Raw genomic sequence first — 21,222 nt, forward strand, 5'->3', positions numbered from 1 at the left:
ATGTGTTTTCAGCTTGTCCTCGTGGCTGGACGACATGGAGAAACAGATCCAGATGCTGGCCATGCCCGCGCTCAGACCTGAGCAAATCGTTCAGCAGCAAGACAAAAATGAGGTAATGTACCATTTTTAACCTTAACACATTGATTATAGTGTCTATTTGCACATAATTCGACTACTTAAATCTAACAAAATTAAATTAATTTTGGGTGTTTTCCATTTTTAAAAAGTACAGCTTTTAAAAAAGTACTTATTTATTATTTACCTGTGTGTTTGTACCTGTTTGACCTATGGATCTAAATTTCATTTTGCTCTTAAAATATTTACACTTTCTACATTTTATACAAGTGACAAAGAAATACAACCCGTATTGCGTATATTTTTATGAAACTTTTTTTTGTGACCATATTATAATATAACTTTTATTTACCTATGTACAGATGCTGCAACAATCAATAAGCAACCACAAGCCCCTAGTGGACAAGCTGGTGAAGACGGGCGAGGCGCTGGCCAAGCTCACGGGCGACGACGACGCGGCCAAGGTGCAGGACATCGTCGACACCGACTGTGAGAGGTACAACGCGCTCAGAGCTGAGCTGAGGCAACGGCAGCAGGAGTTGGAGCAGGTAACATTATTGAAAAAAAACATTACTATTACTTAAATACACCATCCAATAGCCACGATTAATTGCCCACTACATTTATAATTCAAAACGAGCCACATTATGTTATCTTACAAGATTTTAAAGATTGGACGAAAAATGTTTTCTACGTACCCGATTTTAAGGTAGCCTAGAATCGGGTGTTTAAAGAGAGGTATGAACCTCTTTTGATCAGTCAAAGAATGTTATCTAAAGGGTTATTTCTTAACTGTAATATTTAATTAAATTTAGTGTTAAACTACAATTTACTTTTACACACAGTTTGCGACTGTCACTGTTTCGGATGTCATTGTATTTAAATATATCTAACTATATTTTGTTCTCGCAGGCTCTACAAGAATCGTCTCAATTCTCCGACAAGTTGGAAGGCATGCTCCGCGCACTGAACGGCGCCGCTGATCAGTTGCAAAGAGCTGAGCCTGTCTCCGCACACCCACCTAAGATTGAGTGAGTAAACATTTTAAACTAACACGTTTCAAAAGAATATGCCTATATTAATTAAACATAATATTTCTGCTATGTTTAGAAAAAGAAGTTACAGATCCTCTAGTTCACGATAACTTAACGTTGGTAATTTAATTCATAGTAAAATATAAAATAATAGTAAAGATACCATTATCTAACGTTAGAAGTACCTCTAATTCTCTCAATTTCTATAAAAATGGTAAAAAATCAACGCTACGTACATCTGTGTATTTCTATACCACGCTCCAAAATTAGCTGGGAAATAACACTTAAGAAATCCGTGTCTATAGAGTTTTTCATAAATACTAATCCATATATTGCCTTGAACAGAGACCAAATCGAGGAGAACAACGCGTTAGTGGAAGACCTGGAGAAACGTCAAGAGGCATATAACGCAGTCCAGCGAGCCGCCTCTGACGTCATCAGCAAGGCTAACAAGAGCGACCCCGCCGTCCGGGACATTAGGAACAAGCTCGATAAACTTAGCAAGTTAGTATAATACTTATAACAAAAATAATGTAATACATGAGTTTTCTGCTACAAAAATTCTCAGAGATTGAGTCAGGAAGTTGAGGTCGCAGATCTCCGTGCCTCAGAGAGCACGTAAAGCTATCGTTCCTACGCCTGACCTCTCTCTGGTCGTCGGTTTAGCCGTTCCACCGGACTATGAGAGTAAAGGAACAGAGAGTATACCTACATATGTATTGTGCGCACACTGTGCCGTTATAAACAAAGTCCTGCACAGATGGCAAGTTTCAATGAAACTGACCGCTGTATATTGGCTAGGAGGACATTATTATTTTTATGCGTATAATAATTACGTATACGTACGTGTCATTCGTATTCAACGCATAAGTTTAAACTCATTTTATCGTACGTTTAGTAGTCAACCTAGAGTACTTTAAACCTAATTACTCTTTTAGAAAACTTGTCTAACTGCCTCTATGGGGAAAAAGGCGTGATTTTATATATGTATGTATTATAGAATATGGGGCGAGGTACAGCGCGCGAGCAGCGACCGCGGCAACTCGTTGGACAGCACGCTGGAGGTGGCTCGTCGCTTCTGGCAGCAGCTCAACGCCGTCATGGCGCAGCTCGGGGAGCTGGAAGACACGCTCACTGCCCAGGCCCCGCCCGCGGCTCAACCCGCTGATATACAGGAACAACAGCTCGTGCTGCAGGAGATCAGGAATGAGATCGATCAGACTAAACCTGAGGTGAGAATTTGATTGAAATTTTTGATTACTGAACTAGGCACCTTAGAGTTTTTTTTAATAGTAAATTTCTGCTATTTCCTATGTCGTCTCACTGCTAGTTAAAGACTTCCTCCTTAATATTTAATTTTAAGCTGCATTCAGCAATGGTGTTTCGTTAAATATATGAGTAAAAATGATAACCTAGACTGTATTTATGAATTAAAGATGCTCAAAATATTATTTTATATCAAATTTCCCCCAAATACCAAACTAGGTTTTTCAAGAAACTCGCTTTTCATGAAAATTAAAAACATGCAAAAGTATTTTGTAAAAGTTTAATCTATTTATTTCCAAAATATTAACAATTGACAGCAATCGAATCTTTATTAAATCACACTAAAAATACTTATTCATCAACACACCCCTTCTGAACCCAGGTTGAGAAAGTCCGCAAGACCGGCTCGACGCTCATGTCGCTCTGCGGCGAGCCCGACAAGCCCGAGGTGAAGAAGCACATGGAGGACCTGGACAACGCGTGGGACAACATCACCGCGCTCTACGCCAGGAGGGAGGAGAACCTCATCGATGCCATGGAGAAGGCTATGGAGTTCCATGACACTTTACAGGTGAGATACGAGAGACAAAAGAATGTACATATGTAAAGTAATGTACCCCAAAAATGGTAGAAGCCTGAACGGTAATGTAATATACTGTTAACCATGAGGGTTCGATTCCCGGGTTGGATGAAGTACTATTGGACTTTTTCCATTTATATGAGGAATAAATTAATTCTCGATAGTAATCTGTTGTTCCGTAGCAAGAATACGCAAGTATTTTTAATGTTTTTTTAGTGCTTTGATGTATTTTTTTTAGCTGACAATTTGAACAAGAAATGATTATTTTGAAGTTTAGTAAATTTTCGTCAATATTGAAAACATATTATTAAAAGTATTGTCAACCCTTCTTGAATGGTAAAAATAACTTTGTTTTTATTGACATCGTATTATCTTTCTAAACGCATAATTTCAAATACCCTCAACACGACACACTAAAAAAGTCTTACACAACATCAGCATTACCCATGCTAACCTTCTTTATATTTCTAGAATCTCCAAGAATTCCTCGACTCGGCCGAGGAGAAGTTCTCCCGCATGGGTCCTCTGGGCTCCGACATCGATGCCGTCAAGCGTCAGATCGCACAACTAGCCAGCTTCAAGCAAGAAGTCGACCCACATATGGTCAAAGTCGAAGCACTTAATAGGTATGTACGAAATAGCATGAGAATATATAATGTTTTTAGGTATTGGGGTAAAAAAAAATTGCTTGAAAAAGTATGGGGTTATTTTCAGTCTTTTAGGGGTTTTGGGTATGGAATTTTTTGGACTTTATTTTAAACGTTTTGATATGATAACTTTGCTGTTTGATGAGAATTGAAATATAAAAAGTTAGTGATAGTTTTGGGTGTGAAAATGCTATGGATTTTTACTTGGTTTAAAAAAAGTTAAAGTATATTTGTTTCGGGGGTAAATTGGTTTGCCATATATAAAATGATTGGGTTCGAATCCTGAACACAAATATATTGTTATGTGTATCGAAGCATTAGTACCTAAAACTGCTGGTTTATGTACCACAAAAGATATATAACTGAGAATTATTGTATACTAAAAGTATATACCTTTTTACTTCTCTTATACTAAGAGGACGTGAAACCAAACAGTAGCATAGTCCCCGATTTTATATCTAAGCTTTAAAACCTTTAGCTAGTAGTATTTTTGGGTGTTTATTTTATCCCTTATTATAAACTTTCTCTAATACGGTGATGGGTTTTCCCCTATTTTAGACCCTTTTCAGTAATACCCGTAAATAAACCCCAATTATAACTTTGCTGTGAGAATTCGTCACATTAAATACTTACTTTTTATTTTACATTCATATACTTATTGAGTTAGCCATTAAATTTATTAAAATACTGATTTATATGCATTTCCCAAAAACGAATTGACATACTTAGTACTTGAATTACTCAATTACTTAAATGAAAACAGAAATAATCTGTGAAGGGTTTAGTTTAATTCAATTAAATTAAAATAACAATACCTAACAAAATCATTTTCAGATAATTGTAACGATGTGTCGAAATTATAATGTTTGCAAAGCAATAAGAAATTGAGATTATGTGACTGATTCTGACAGTAAATTAGTCCTTGTATATTTCCAAATACTAATATACATATTTTTCTGTGCGTTTCCACCCTGGATTGTACAACGAAGGAGTTTGATGAGGCAAGACACTTTACAATATATCCTGTGTTTGCTTGTGTATATGTACCTTTTTGTTATGTACTTATGTACCTGTGTGTGTGTGTGTGTGTGTAGAACATAGTACTGTAGTTGCTTTTACCCGATTGCGTTGTAAAGGGTAATGTGTTGTGTGTTGTTACTCGTATAATAGTTACTGTTTTGGTTATATCGTATTTTTTCTTTTTTTGTTTCAATATTTACGTTTTGTCCAAAACATGGACAGCAACCACTTCGCGGGCACCAATCGAGGAAGTGTCCGCGCTAAGGTTGCTTATCCCACTAGATTTATTGAAACAGATAAAAATATAATCAAAATAGGATTTATTATTTTTGTGGATAGTACGAGATATTTTATGTTTTAAGGTCTTAACTTCCATTGCTATCGACATTGCATTTTAGACCTTAACGTCTATGAATAGAATGCAATTTTGTTATAGCATTGAAAGTGACCTGTATGTGTTTGTTTTGTCTCTGCCATGTTATATGTTGTTTATGTCTTGTGTATTGTCCTGCATCTATTTGTTAAATATAACTAATTTGTAGTGGTGTTTCATACTCCCTTTACTGTTTAGAAAATCTGTAAAAAATATGATAGCTTTTAACAAGTAGTAGATAGATTGCAAACATTTATTATCGTGAATCTAAAGTTAAGTAACTTTCCGAAATTATCTAATTTTTGCTTTGATTTCGACCACGGCTAGTAATTAACACTGAAAACTTCAAGCAATCCAAAGTAAAATGCATGTTCATGTTTATTGCCATTTACTAAAAAAACATGCACAATAACTCCCCTATAATAGAAGAAGATCATCATGCAACTCGACTAAGAACTATATAAACACTTTTCAAACTTCCTATAAAATCTTTTAGACCATACTCCCTATTTTCAACACCACTACAGCCCTCTCAGTCACTCTTTTTATAACCTCCTACCCTCTCCAGGCAAGCCCAAGAGCTGACAGAACGTACATCATCGGAGCAAGCAGCTACGATCAAGGCGCCTCTCACGAAGGTCAACTCTCGCTGGTCGGCGCTACTGCGAGGAATGGTGGAGAGGCAACAGCAGCTGGAGAGAGCGCTCCTGAGGCTCGGACAACTGCAACATGCGTTGCAAGAACTGCTCAGCTGGATTCAACATACTAGTGATACGCTGGACTCGTTGAGACCGGTAAGTTGATGAAATATGAATTTTGATTATAAAAATTTTAATATGTATCTATAAAAATAATAAATTTAACCCTTTAATGTCCCACTGGGCAAGTGTCTCCTCCCGTAATGAGGGAGGGGTTAGGCCTTGAGTCCACCACGCTGGCCAAGTGCGGGTTGGGGACTTTGCATGCCCTCAATAAATGTTTTAAACAAATTGTAGGCATGCAAGGTTTCCTCACGATGTTTTCCTTCACCGTTGGAGCATGTGATAATTATTTTTAATACACACATAACTTCGAAAAGTAAAAAAAATATGTATCTAGGTATTTAAAATAAATACATGAGGCTACTGGTCACTATGTACCAGGTTCGATTCCGTGGTTGAGTAAAGCTTACTGTATTACTTCGAAACTAAACTTGCAGGGTTCTATAAATTTTACTTTACCAATTTACTTACGCAAATGTTTTGGAATATATTTCATTTTAGATTGGTGATCTAATATTAAGTAAAAAAAAGACCTCTGTTTGAAATATGAGTATAAGACCTGTATTTATGTTGAGGCAAACATTTTGCAAAGAATAAACATCCAATGCGTTTTCACGCAATAAAATACAATAATAAAGACCATTTTTTCAAACACCCTAACACGTACATATACTATTATACCTACAAAACTTCATACAAACAATTGTCTAAGCACTCTTAAAGAAATCCAATTTCTTATGTCCCCAGGTGGCCGGCGACCCTCAGATCCTGGAAGTAGAACTGGCCAAGCTGAAGGTGTTAGTGAACGACATCGCGGCCCATCAAGCCAGCGTCGATACTCTCAACGACGCCGGCGCGCAGATCGTTCAGCACGGTACGGGTATGTGCACGCAAAACGCTTTTGTAACACGTTAGTTTACGATACGTGTAAAGTCACTTTACTGTTATTTGTAAAGTGACTTTACGGTGGTTAGGTGTACAGTGTAAAGTCACTCACACAACTTCACAAACAAGTTATATTTGAAGGTGAAATTAATTCAAATCTATACTAATATAATAAAGCTGAAGAGTTTGTTTGATTGTTTGTTTGAACGCGCTAATCTCATGAACTACTGGTCCGATTTGAAAAATTATTTCAGTGTTAGATAGCCCATTTATCGAGGAAGGCTATAGGCTATATAACATCACGCTACGGTCATTAGGAGCGGAGTAGCAACGAAAAATGTTACAAAAACGGGGAAAATTTTGACCCATTCTCTTAGGTGACGCAAGCGAAGTTGCGCGGGTCAGCTAGTACAATATATTACGTAAATATTAAACTTAGTTATTCGATCTATATTAAAGTTATACTAAATCGTGATCGGTAAATGAAAGATAACGTCAATAAATTTTGTATATCTTCATAAAACATTATGTGACAAAGAATTTTTCTAAAACGATTAATTAAAACAATAAGTAACTAATAAATTATTAAAACTTCTGAAACATAGAAAGCAAATAACGCTTACAGCTTTATATATGTCCTAACAAAAGTAATCGAAATAATTACTTAATCAACTTTTAATCATTTAATGTCCTATAAAGGAAATAGAACTTTTGCCTCAAACTAGCATTATTTTCTCAAATACTGTTTTATGTTGTATAGGTACGGACGAAGCGGGCGAAACAGCGGAGAAGTTAGCGACATTGAACAGGAAATGGCGTGAACTGCAACAGAAGGCTCGTGACAGGCAGACGGAGCTCGAGGACGCGCTTAGAGAGGCTCAGAGGTAAGATAATGTCGTGATGATAACCATTTATAAACAAAATATTCTTACTGGCCCACTGCTGGGCAACAGTATCCTTCCAAAACGAGTATGGAGTTTGGCCTGGAGAACATTATGGTAGCTAAGTGCAGGCTGGAGACTTTAAAAAACGGTTAAGTAAAGAAAATGTATCGATATACTTTAAAGAATAAAGCAAATATTTTATCTGCAACATTTCTTAAATTTTTGGCAATTTTAAGTTAACGAGTTAAATACAGATAGTTTCGATTTAATAAGTGAATTTAATCTTGAAATATTCTGATCATTTTAAAACATAATAATTAAAAAGTAACCTTGCGGCAGTTATTGTATGATTTGAAACAGATACAAACTAAATTATCATATAGTATCTACTTCAAACTCTTCGAACTATAGAGTTTAACATGTTTATTCAATGTTATGTGTCTTCCTCTTAGCTTCAACGCTGAAATTGGTGATCTATTGAGCTGGTTGTCCGAAGTTGACAGCGTGATCGCCGCTTCCAAGCCCGTTGGAGGACTGCCCGAGACCGCCACTGAACAACTCGAGCGGTTCATGGTAAGTTATTAAGTATTTCATTGACTGTTTGAGAAAATATCTTCACAGAATTCGGTTTAAAACATGTCTGATTAGATGAATGTGTGAGAGAAAGATTATGATAAAAGTAAAATTAACCTTATTTTAGTGATCTTTATTATTTTAATTCGAATAACGATTGATTACGATAGTGGATACTAAATCAGAATTTCAGCAAAATTACAAAATCACTGTGAATAAAATAAAAGTAATATTGGAAAGTAATAAGAAAGGTACACTGTCTCTTTCACTCAGTCTCCTCGCACTCTTTTTTTTTCGCTCATTCTCCCCCTCTTTCCACAGGAGGTATACAACGAGATCGAAGCCAACCGTCCCAAGGTAGAAGCAGTACTGCAGCAAGGCCAGGAGTACCTGAAGCGTCAGGACAAGCCCAACCCCACGTCACAGTTGCACCATAACCTTAAGAACTTGAAGTCCAGATGGGACAACGTCACCGCCAGGTAATTATATCATTATTAATTATGATACGGGTTAAAATTATGTTCATCACGTCTTTTGTACCCGAAGTTATAGACTGTGATGTATAAACTACACTAATATTTCGCCATTTACAATGTTAGTCCCATGTAATAGGGCTATTGCCATATATCTGGCACGTGAGCAACCTTCGGGCTACTATCAGATTAGCTATTGTATTATAAGTGAAATATTTCAAAAAATAATTTGCCTAACCCGGAAATCGAACACAAGACGTCGTGATCTGAAGTCATCTACTCTAACCCCAAACCACAGAAGCAGTTCAATTAAAATAAATTAAATTTTACAGTACACTCTTCACGGAACGATGGAGTATTTACGCCTCAGAAATAACGATTTTTAATGGAAAAATTGTATTTCTTACATACTTTTCTTCTGCATTCTAATATAATTCTTCTGTCTCAGGGCGTCAGACAAGAAGATCAAGCTGGAGATAGCTCTGAAGGAAGCGACGGAGTTCCACGACGCGCTGCAAGCGTTCGTCGACTGGCTCACCAGCGCTGAGAAGACGCTGACCTCCGCCAAACCAGTCTCCAGGGTCATGGAGACGTTGCTCAGTAAGTTTCAGATACTTTTACTTATTATTTGTTATTGCGTAGACTTCTTGATTGAGTTTTCTAGTATGCCGAATAGAATCATATAAAATCGTCACGTATTTGTTTCAGAAAGGGTAATAAATTTAAATTGACAATGGCTGAAAAGATTTTTTTTTATTTTCTTTTCGCTAAATAAAACATAAGTATTTTCTTTTTTGTAGTGCATATTGCAGGTAAATACAACTCACAATTTGTAAATACACTAAAGTTACCCTCATAAATACATGGATATTTTCAAAGAAAACACTTCAACAATGGCAATTTGATCAATCGAATCAAATCACACAATTATTTTTATTTCTCCAACAGTTCAAATCGAGGAACACAAGTCGTTCCAAAAGGAGGTCGCCACGCACCGGGAGACGATGCTCCACCTGGACAAGAAGGGCACTCACCTCAAGTACTTCAGTCAGAAGCAGGACGTGATCCTCATCAAGAACCTGCTGGTCTCCGTGCAGCACCGCTGGGAGAGGGTCGTGTCGAAAGCCGCCGAGAGGACCAGGGCATTGGACCACGGCTTCAAAGAGGCTAAGGAGTTTAATGACATGTGGTAAGTTCAAGATTTTTAGTTTCTTGATATATTTATACACATAACAATTTTAAGTATTGTAATTTGAAGTTAAAGTAAATATATCAGTTTTCCACTGCTAGGTATGAGTCTGAACGAGGGTTAGGTTAGGTTCCGAGTTACTACTTTACATACGTCTGAAATACATTTACTATTTCTTTATGGTTTAAAATAACTTAATGAACTACCAATTTGGCAAATTGTATACGATAAATCTGCTGTTTCATATTTTTAATCATTTAAATTTGATTAAGGATATCGATGATGTGTTCTCTTTTGCTACAATAGATCTGAAATGACTATTATCAATTAATAGTTTTTATAAAAGTTGTTTAACTTGATATTAATAATAATTATGTATTCAGGAACAACTTGATGAACTGGCTCAACGACACTGAGGAACAGTTGGATGAACTGAACTCCGAGGCCACGGTCAACGACCCCGAGAAGATCAAACAGAGGTAAGATTCAGCAGTTCCGTAATTGACTGTTGACCCCACTATGTAAAAAAATGCCTCTATATTGCCTGTAGATTAGTTATTTTCTTTAACAAAAGAAACAAAAAAATACCTTAATTAGTAATTTTCAAACGACTTATTAATATTCGAACCAATTTCTATTATTATTACTTATGTGTCACTACATTTTATATATATCGAACTTTTTTTTTCGTTTTAGATTTTGTATATATAATAGTAATTTGTAAATATTCTTATGTAAATAATAATAGAAATAATTAAATAAAGACTCTATTTTTGGATCCTTTGATTTTAACAAAGCATTTTATCAGTAACTAAAACAAAATATATCCCAAAGAAATAAAAAAAAAGTCATTTGTAATAAATTATACCTCTTTTTCTTCTCTAGGTTAACAAAACACCGTGAGTTCCAAAAGGCGTTAGCCGCTAAACAGCCAGTGTACGACCAGACGATGAAGACCGGCAAGCAGCTGAAGGACAAGGCGCCCAAGAGCGACGAGAACACGCTCAAGACCATGATGGCTGATATGAAGACTAAATGGACCACTGTCTGCTCTAAGGCTGTTGATAGGTACGTTTGAACTTTGCCTTAGGTAGTTTAGACTGACGCGCAAAGGGAGGGTTCGATTCCCGCGTCGGATAACATTTTGTTTCTGAGTTTTTTTGTCAAGAAATTGCCGTAAATATATTTCAACGATATTTTTTTTTTACTAAAGCGATCCCAAATTTGTAATGTACAATATTAATTCTTATTAGTTTGATGTATTTAAAAAAAATCAAAGCTACCACATTTTTATTCACTCTTCTTATAGAATACAGAAGCTGATATTGATTACGAAACTGGGCAATCAAATTTTCTACAAGTAACTTAGTATGACAACTAGAAATACCTATTACTTCCACATCTCCGAAAGGGGCAACAAGCTCGATAACCAAAAGATTTTAAAAAAGTTGAAATACTTATAACACAGTATAAAAAATAATCATCAAAATCGGTCCACCCGGTAAAAAAGTATAAGGTAACAAACAGAAAGAAAAAATACAGTCGAAATGAGAACGTCCTCCTTTTTTTTAAATCGGTTAAAAATGCATACGTAACAGCAGCATTTCATATATTTTCAATATTAAATTTTCCCTTCTTTCCTCAGACAACGCAAGCTAGAAGAAGCGTTGCTGTACTCCGGTCAGTTCAAGGACGCCATGTCGGCGCTGCTCGACTGGCTCAAGAAGCAGCTGAAGGAACTGTCCGCCGACTCGCCCGTGCACGGCGACCTCGACACTGTCATGGCGCTCATTGAACAACATAAGGTAAATACATATCTATATTCATTTTTTTTAGGTATTCTTTATTTTTGAAAAGACAACTCTCGCACTAAGAATTGCTCTTGTGTCGCGGGGACTTTTACAAACATACATACAACGGACACAAAGCACAACCAGACCCGAAACAATTATTTGTGGATCGCACAAATAATTGCTCCGTGTCGGAATCGAACCCACGACCTCCCGTTGCAGTGGTATCGGCGTGGTGACCTAAACCACTGCGCCACGGAGGCAGTCGAAAGTATTTACATACATAAAGACACACCTTTTTCCCATAGGGAAGAGACCAGAGAACGTCACTTGGTACGATCTGTACAAACTTCCTTTGTTTTATTTTTAATTTTTCATTTCATTTACATTTGAGTCAAAAATAATATTAAAAATCAAATATTATATTATTAATCATATGACAAGAAGTTTGGATACGAAGAAGGCAAGAGAAGTTTGTAAGAATCGTACCAAGTTGTGTTCTTTAGTCTCTTCCTCCCCCTATGGGAACAAGGCGTGATAATGATTTGTCGTTTATTATTTTTCTGCCAAGCATACATCCTATCATTAGAGTAATTTCAGCACTACAGACTCCACTTACAAAAACACGTATTACTATATAATTATCACTAATTTACCACTATTTTCTTAGCAATTCGAGGAAGACCTGCACTCTCGAGAGCAACAAATGCAGTCCGTGATGAAGACTGGCAAGGAGTTGGAGGCCACAGTACCTCGTGAAGACGCCGTGCTCATCCGCCAACAGTGTGCTGAACTACAGACAGCTTGGGACCAGGTCCACTCGCTCACGGAAACTAAGGCACATAAACTGGACGCGGCACTTAAACAGGTATGTAATAGTAAGAAATTCCTTCTAAAAAGCTTTCAGTAATAGTCATAAAAATGACATTTTAGCTGATATTCGGCAAACTGCAGTTTTTTCCGTGAGTCCACCACGCTGGCCAAATTCGGGTTGGGCACTTAGCATACCTTCAAGAAATGTATAAACAACTTTCAGGCATGCTTGCATTCATGAAAGGTTTTATTAGGATGTTTTCCTTCACCGTTAAAGCAAGTGATAATTATTTCTAATACACACATAACTTCGAAAAGCTTTTGGTGTGTTGCCTCGGGTTGGTACCGTCGACAACGGTCAAATGTGGGTGCCAACTTATCTCAAGCCCTGGAAAAGTAATAGAATCAATATCTGGAAAAGTTCACCTACAGGTTTATACAAACACAACTGACATTTTTATTTGTCTTCTAGGCTGAAAAACTCCACCGCTCAGTCAACATGCTCCTCGAATGGCTGTCAGACGCGGAGACCAAGCTTCGGTTCTCCGGCCAGCTTCCTGAAGGCGATCAAGAGACACAGCAACAAATACGAGAACACGAGAGATTCGTGCGCGAACTGAACGAGAAGCAGAGAGACAAGGACGACACTATCACTCTCGCTCACTCTATCTTGAGTAAGGCACATCCCGATGCGGTCACTGTTATCAAACACTGGATTACGATTATTCAGAGCAGATGGGACGAGGTAAGTCTAAGTAATTTTTTTAGTACTATTGTTCTTAAGATTGTTATATTTCACAGCTGGATGATGCTTTTTAAGACAAATAAATAATAATTTGTACGTTAATACGAATAGTAGGTATGTTCGTAATAATGACTTAAAGTTAAAGGTTACTTTGATAAGACTTTTACCTTAGTTATGTGACTAAAGCAGTAAAATGAGGGACTGACAATTAATATTGAAGTAATAGCAAGAAAAAAGTCGAAAGAAAGTCTTTACAGCCGTCAACATTTCATAATATTAGTATTGTTTAAATTGTTTGTATTAGGCTTTAATTTAACAGTATCTTAGTGCTTATTTCATATACTTATGCCTACTTTTCATAAGCGATATAATTATGAATTTGCATACTGCAAAATCAAGGTCTATTTTCGTACGATCATAACAAACCTTGAAGTCTTGCATTCAATGAATATATTCTCAGATAAAACATTAATTAATCAACAGATATCGATAATTTATCTAGAAGATTATTTCCCTTGTATTTTTAGTTTTCATGTGATTTTAGTTATATAAGTTTGATGTGTTTATTATGAAGTAAAAATTTAGTTTAATATTGTTTAATGTTTAAGTGATTGTGTTAAAATGAGTACTAAAAGACAGTTAGTGACTTCGGTTAGGCCTGTGTTTCAGATATTTAGGAAAGTCACTCCTATGCAGGTAAAATAAAGGCGAAGACATAATATACTACTACTATTTTTAATATTCTAGCAGCCCGCCCTGACTTCGGCTGGGTAACCTGAACAAATGATACACTAAAGCCTTCGTCAAGAATCATTCTCCATGTCTACCTATCTATTGGTTAAAATCGCGTGAAGATTCGTTCGGTAGATTGTGAGTTTATTACGACCAGATAGACAGACGCGGCTTTTAATGTTGTTTAACATGTAGTGATTACAGTCTCACTGTTATTTTGCCAGAAATCAGAATTGATATAGCCTTTTTGGCTCTTAAGCGGTGCGGTCGAGAAAAAATCTTATTTTCCAACACCTTCTAACGACGAATAATGTTGTATCGTAATGAAGGATGTTCTTTTAAGTCATGTTTGCACTGAAGTCGTATTGAACTATATTGTTATAAAAACCATGTTTGCTCGCAGGTATGGCAATGGGCGATGCAGCGGGGCACCAAGCTGGAGACCCACATGCAGAGCCTGAAGGACTTAGATCTGGTGCTCGAGGAACTGCTGCAATGGCTGGTCGGACTTGAAAACACGCTGCTTTGTAAGTATCGAATGACTTATAACATAGTACAAGAGTTCATACAAATAGATTTTAAATGGGTTGGGTGAAATGCTTTCGATAAATCTCTGGTTTTTTCTATGATTTTCGATGTAAATTGATTATAAGGGACGGCTAAGTAATTTCACACTATATATATGGTATAATATTCTGTGTACTGTGTAACTTTGGTAAACATAATCGTCGCTATAAGGACTTAATGTAAAAGTCCTCAAAACTCAATAGGATTCTGTATCTAAGTATGAAGTTAGTCTAATTCTAAGCATTACTCAAACTAATGCAATACTTTATTAGAAGTATGAAATCTAATGAACAGTAATAAATAAACTGACTGAATTTAGCTTACTTTATATAGTACATTATTTTCAATATTTGTTTTTTCGTGTAGCGCTCGAATCGGAACCTCTGCCAGAATCGATCGAGCTGCTGGAAGGTCTGATCGAAGACCACAAGGAGCTGATGGAACACACGCAGAAGAGACAGAACGAGGTCGACAGAGTCTGCAAGGCTTACCAGGTATATACACCATTATTATTTCTATAGAAAACCAGACTTACAGAATATTTCTGATGATAAAGAAGTCATAAATTTCCCACCCTAAAAGCTCCTTGGAAAAAATGTTTTATTAGTCTATCAATGGTAAAGGACTGCCTCAGTGGACCTGAATGGTAGTGTTTGAATCTACTGACTACCAAGTTCCGGATTCAATTCCTGATTTTGGGTTTTCCAATATTTTGAAATCATTTTAAGAGCATATACCTACTTAGTTTGGTTATCTGACTAGTATTCGAATTTAGTAAACTCGCCCTTTATAACAGGACCAAAAATTATGAAAACGGAGAACTGTTTGTACAGTGACTTTTTGCTCCAATGTGTATCCACAGGAGGGTTGTTAAGAAAAAGACGTTGTCATAATTTGTGTCATACATATTTTAATGCCAATATGAATGTTTAGGTGAAGAGTCAAAGCCAGGGCCGGGAGAGTACGCCAAGGAAGGTGTCTGCGAAGAGCGCCACGAAGGGAGCACCTGGGTACGTACTGACACATAACAACACTCTGATAAAATGTGTGTGGATGGAACATTTACTTAGCACACTTGCTTGAAATCTACTGCCGGTGCAAAAAATACTTATCTTTTTATTCATGTTATGAATCTTTATCTGGCTTAAATTATTACCTTTGCATAAGTAGGTACTTTTACTTTATTTTTTTATATGTATATAAATGAATTTCAACCCATTACTGTCCGACTGCTGGACAAGGGGGTCATCCCGTAATGAGCGATTTTTTATTTTATAAACATAAGATCTTTAGATAAAGTGAGCTTTATTTTTTAATTTTTCTATGAATTATTTGCCCTTCTATTAAAATGTGTTTCTGTGTTTATTGACTATTTCTTTTCGTGAAGTAAGTTTATATTAACGCTTTTTAAACTATGACTTTTTTTATTTACGCAAAGTCTTAAATTTTCTTTGCTATTAATAAAAAAATGTCTAAAATACTGGTAAATTAAGCACTTAATTATATAAATCTAGAAATCCACACACATTTCAAAGAGTAATCACTATATGTACATCACACTTATTTGTTCATATCCATCACCTTACGTTTGTTTGTTTTGTCCAATCACGTTCATGCACGCGGCGGCCATGTTGTGACGTCATTGCATGGTGTGTGTGTAGCCGTGGCTCGCAACACGATCTGCATAGAGAGCGATCAGTCTCGCCTGATTACTATGGATCTAGGCGATTCAGGTGTGTTTTTTTATGTTACATTTATGTTTTCTAATTTAACATTTTTTGGGGAAACTTTTTTACCATGGTTTTTTTCTATAGTAATTTTATATTAAATGAAGAATAATATAAATTGATTTCTAAAATTGTTACCTACTACATTTTAGCTTACAAAATAGACTCTTCTGACTTCCAGTATTTTGAGAAAAGTAGAAAATATTGACATGATTAAATATTAATAAAGATACTTGTAAAATAATGGTGTACTAAATTTTAAGTTTTCGGGGCATTTAATTATAAAACATGGTAAAATAGTTCTCCATATTTTGTTTATGTTTCTTTTGATATGTTCTCATTTCACACCTAAAATGTATTTATGTGATTTTTTTCACTTAACAAAAACAAATATCAAAGTTATCACATAAATATATTTTTAATAAATCACTTTATTATTTAACTTACATGTGCTTTACGTGTCATATGTGTCACATTCGGTTTTATATCAGAGAATATCCATAAAAAAACAATTTAAAAACTTCAACAATAAAGTCACTGTTCACTAGTCTCTGCCTACCCCTACAGGAAAAAGGCGTGATTTTATAATATGACAATTAATATTAAGTTTAGAAAAAGCATAGCTAGATAAAAAAAAAGGAATTTATAAAAGATTCCATTTTGAAATTCAATCGGTATGTGTATTCTCTGACATGGTAACCGACAAACATAGCTTCATCCTGCTCTAACACATTGTAAACGTTGCTTTCCGTCACGCTCTGTGGCACGCTTCGACGGCAGGTCCCGGATACACACTCGCAGTAGGAGAGGAAGGTTTGACAGAATATTTCTTTTTTTTTAGTGTGACGTAGTTTAGTTGCCTGTGTTGTAGTGTAGATGTTTTGTGTTGCCAGCGTTAATATTGTTTTCCGTAATAATGGAAGTATAGTATATATACATGAATAACAATTTAATAATGTGGAATTATTTTCAGCATTTTTCGAAATCTCCTTTATTTTGGAACTTAATAGCATTTTATCTTCAACTCAAAGACCTTAATAAATGTTGACTCCAACTTCTAGTTCAGAAAAATTATCGATTCTGTCAAAAAATCTGTATCGAGTAGTGATACTGCTGGAAAGATATCAAAAGTCAGGCAGTTTACGTAAGAACATTGGCTATGTGATAAAACAAATATACTTATTCACTTTTGCCTAAAAAACTTGAACATTAAGAGCTATTTTCAATTTAGCACTTCTATTCTAGCTTATTTTTATGCATTTTGTTTTCAATGTATTTAGGTTCACGCATGCTTACAATATACGCAAGTATGAATTGCTTATAAGAATGTATACCAATCACCAATTCTATTTTGAACCTTAATACATACATTATAAAGTTGAAAATACTAGTGTTTTGGTGCTTGATATACATTTAGGAATGATAGTATAAATGTTCTGTATTTAGAAAAGCTCCATATTCGCACTTTTTTGCACAAGACTTAAGAATTTGCAATAAAAGTTAAACATTTGGCTTAACTTATATAGAACAGCATGATAAACTGCAGAGTTTAAAAAATATACTCTCATATCTGTAATGGCACATATTTTACACAAATATGTAAAAATTTTGGATTGTTTACAAACTTTAATGAAACAGTTTTTGATTTGAAGGGGTGAAACAGATCTCTCAAAGCCACCAAATTCACCATTTTATTATCGTGTCAATGCCAAATACATTTCAAAGTTCAGAACGAAAATCTTGACCGACTAAATTATTATTTGCTTAAAGATATTCTGTAGTATATGCATGACCTAGAGCTGTCAATCACAACACTAACCAGAAGCACAGCACTACGCTTTACCCAAAAATAAAAACACAAAAATGAACTCTGTCGAAACAAAAATACAGTTCAAATTCGCAAAAAAATCCTTCGTTCAAAAGCTAAACTTGTAAAAATAAATCAAATCAAATTAGGAAGCACAGTAGAATACTAACAAACTTTCGGTAACTAACATCACTCGCTAAAACGACTTTATTACTCACGGAATACGGTTCGTTTTCCTTCGCACATGATGCGTACTTATGACATGTTAAGTGATCAAAGTTCCGAGAGAAAGAGATAAAGCTATACTGTTTGTATAGCCTTATCTCTTTCATAGCCATCGTCCAATAATCACGTAATGTTTTTAGCACCTCTTTGAAATCCTTATTCTCCATAATGGCAAATAGTAAAGTAATGGATTATCAAACAATCTATATCTAAAATGTCGTGAACTTTTATTATATATTTGATTTTCATTGGTGTGTTCAGAGCACCAAACACGTTGTCCTTTCAAAGAAATAAATTCACTTGATCCTACATGCAATCGCCCCTTTAATCCTTAGTGATTTCTTCCAATATTTCCTTCTCTTTTCTGACTTTTAAAGATTTTTCCACATACGTGATGTAAATTTTATTCATAATTAAACTTTAATCACGTAAGTTAATTCATTTAAATGAACCATATACACTTTTTAGACTCCCTTTCAAGTCTAGTCATTTAGAACGACCTAGAACCGCAACTTTTTTCGCTTAACATGTCATAACACGTTCCAATTAGCTGACTAACAGGGCTGCCCCTCGGTGACTAACGCGTCCATGGTTTGACTAACACCGCTCGGATTGGTATGTTGCCCTGTGATTATATTGTTGCGTGTGTGTAGTCGCGTGAGTCCGGGGCGAGAGACGCCGGATCGCAACCTGCCGCACTACGGACCGCGGTTCCCGCCGAAGGGAAGGTAAGGACCATCCGTGACTAAATTTTACGTCATTAGTCAATCCTGACTAAAACAATCGATATAAAACTTTTTTGATTCGAAATTGTGTAGTAACTTGTAATGTTAGAAACAATAATCTTGTAAATAAACTCGAATAATAATTTTCTCGAAATCTTAAGTCGAAATTTCGACTAAACCAAATATTGTAGACGTTACAAATTAGAGGAAAAAATAAAATTAGATCGTTTAGGACTACCTTCAAAAGTTTTGTAAACTCCACAAACAAATTCGAAATATTGCAGGTGACTATAATTTTTAAAGATTTATGTAGAAGTAAGTACATAGGCTGCATAAAAAAAATACATTTTTGCCGCAGTTCAACTAATTGTCGATTTTTTTTTGTTTCCTATGCTTAATTTTTATTTGTGTTTTTGCTGGGTTTCTGTGTGTGACAGCCCTATCGCTATAGATGTTCAGCATGGCAATTTTGCAAGTTGGCATGCTGGCAAAGTTGTTTTTAGTTGCTGGTGTTTATTTTGCCAACTTAGTCACTTAAGATCAAACATTGCCTTACAATTAGATTTCAAAAAATTATCGATGTTATCAATTCCATATTATCTCACTTTTCATTCAAAAGTCATCAGTATTGATTAGATTTTTATACACAACCATTATTCTACATTTAGTATTTACATCCATATAATTACCCTGTTTTTATAATACACATTATCTCTCTGTAATCTGAATTCAGAATTTTTAATAACGTAATATTTTTTTTTCAGTTTGACATATATTATACTTATTCCAATAATTAAAAAAAATAGTAATCAGTTTAAAAACACTTAAAGTCAAAGTTATTGAGTAAAATGACAACAAGATTGTTTACAAAAATCACTTAGGTCTCAAAAAATTACTGCTATTTTTTCTTAAACTCATTTGGTACTAATTCCGCTAAACAGCAAAGGAGCCGAGCCTGAGTTCAGATCGCCACGCGTCAAGCAACTGTGGGACAAGTGGCGTACGGTCTGGCTCCTGGCGTGGGAGAGACAGAGACGGCTACATGAACGTCTCGTGCATCTAAAAGAGCTGCAACGAGTCTCCAACTTCGTCTGGGACGAATGGAGGAAGAGGGTATGTGGATATTTTACGTTTTTGAAGATATTTTTTGGTAATAAGTTACTACAAACTAGATTTCTTTGAATAAATTTCTCGAAAATTAAGTACGGCTCAGCTTCAGCTTTAAAAAAATTAAATACGTTTGTTTAGCTTGAATGAAAATTCTTTTGGAAATTCAATTTTTTACCTACAAAGTAAAATTTTACTTCTTACAAAAAAATACTTCATAAAAATATGGAGCCTGGGCAACAATACGTTGACTATCATGTTTGATCTTTGAAAAGATTTCTTATGTGTTTATTATTTGATATTAAAGCAACATTGTTTGTCCTCAGTTCTTGAAGTTCATGAACCACAAGAAGTCTCGTCTCACAGACCTGTTCCGTAAGATGGACAAGGACAACAACGGACTGATCGCCAGACACGAGTTCATCGATGGAATTATCAACACCAGTGAGTATTTCACTCCTTAGTCTTCACTTTACCTTACGGGTCGACCTTATGGGTCGGTACAGCATGTTTTACTTGTAAAACCAAGCTGCAAGGTTGCATTTTTTTTTCAAACCGCCTAACGTCGACCCTCTCTGGGAAGTATTTCTTTCTTAAACTCCAAGTAATGACTATTATTACTATCGCATTGATGGGCAAGGATGTCTTGATTAATTAATTATCAATAGATTTACCTACTTGCATAATGTTTTATTATAACACACATTGATTTTGATTTAGATGCTTAAAGTTTTGTAAATATGTACCTAACTTATTTTATTTCTACGCAAACAACCTTTTTAGTGACACAAATAAAAAAACGTTTAATAAAATGTACCAATTTGCTTCATATACCTATATTTTATTAGTGATCTCAACCATATTTTTTCCTTGTATAGAATTCGACACATCCCGGTTGGAGATGGGTGCTGTAGCCGACTTATTCGATAGGAACGGCAGCGGCCTCATCGACTGGGAAGAGTTCATCGCCGCGCTCAGACCTGATTGGGTAAGTTTACATGCTTGTTATAGCAGAAGTGTATGAAATACACCAGCTTTTAGTCTTTAACAATGTCAGTCCCATGTAATAGGAGTCGAGCCTATTGTCTTTACCAAGTTCCAAACTCCGAGCTGCTATTGAGAATATTTGAATAGACATTGGAAAAACCGAATATAGAAATATCGATACAGAAACGAATACCTAGGATTCCATCCTTAGGTCTGATTTTACTTAGTTTACAAAAC

General features: G+C 35.5%; 1 protein-coding gene across 33 annotated transcripts in view; it reads left to right on the forward strand.

The window, feature by feature from the left end:
• Positions 1-21,222, forward strand: part of shot (dystonin-like protein short stop) — a 375,697-nt gene that overhangs the window by 341,538 nt on the left and 12,937 nt on the right. For 22 of the 33 annotated variants that reach the window (XM_076129018.1, XM_076129022.1, XM_076129023.1 and 19 more), the window contains 29 exons: positions 13-112; positions 438-623; positions 988-1,106; positions 1,455-1,613; positions 2,110-2,341; positions 2,758-2,946; positions 3,427-3,581; positions 4,592-4,603; positions 5,564-5,789; positions 6,504-6,636; positions 7,402-7,525; positions 7,978-8,098; positions 8,420-8,577; positions 9,020-9,171; positions 9,520-9,760; positions 10,144-10,239; positions 10,646-10,828; positions 11,406-11,565; positions 12,221-12,418; positions 12,836-13,108; positions 14,244-14,367; positions 14,774-14,901; positions 15,341-15,417; positions 16,069-16,140; positions 16,915-16,947; positions 18,820-18,894; positions 19,833-20,004; positions 20,325-20,442; positions 20,877-20,986. In XM_076129018.1, coding sequence (XP_075985133.1) covers positions 13-112; positions 438-623; positions 988-1,106; positions 1,455-1,613; positions 2,110-2,341; positions 2,758-2,946; positions 3,427-3,581; positions 4,592-4,603; positions 5,564-5,789; positions 6,504-6,636; positions 7,402-7,525; positions 7,978-8,098; positions 8,420-8,577; positions 9,020-9,171; positions 9,520-9,760; positions 10,144-10,239; positions 10,646-10,828; positions 11,406-11,565; positions 12,221-12,418; positions 12,836-13,108; positions 14,244-14,367; positions 14,774-14,901; positions 15,341-15,417; positions 16,069-16,140; positions 16,915-16,947; positions 18,820-18,894; positions 19,833-20,004; positions 20,325-20,442; positions 20,877-20,986 — 4,126 coding nt within the window. The remainder of the gene's footprint in view (positions 1-12; positions 113-437; positions 624-987; positions 1,107-1,454; positions 1,614-2,109; positions 2,342-2,757; positions 2,947-3,426; positions 3,582-4,591; positions 4,604-5,563; positions 5,790-6,503; positions 6,637-7,401; positions 7,526-7,977; positions 8,099-8,419; positions 8,578-9,019; positions 9,172-9,519; positions 9,761-10,143; positions 10,240-10,645; positions 10,829-11,405; positions 11,566-12,220; positions 12,419-12,835; positions 13,109-14,243; positions 14,368-14,773; positions 14,902-15,340; positions 15,418-16,068; positions 16,141-16,914; positions 16,948-18,819; positions 18,895-19,832; positions 20,005-20,324; positions 20,443-20,876; positions 20,987-21,222) is intronic. The other 11 variants (XM_076129038.1, XM_076129037.1, XM_076129036.1 and 8 more) reach the window with 7 other exon arrangements.

Source organism: Anticarsia gemmatalis, chromosome 22 (genome assembly GCF_050436995.1).
Source record: "Anticarsia gemmatalis isolate Benzon Research Colony breed Stoneville strain chromosome 22, ilAntGemm2 primary, whole genome shotgun sequence".
In the NCBI taxonomy this organism is placed as follows: Eukaryota; Metazoa; Arthropoda; class Insecta; order Lepidoptera; family Erebidae; genus Anticarsia; species Anticarsia gemmatalis.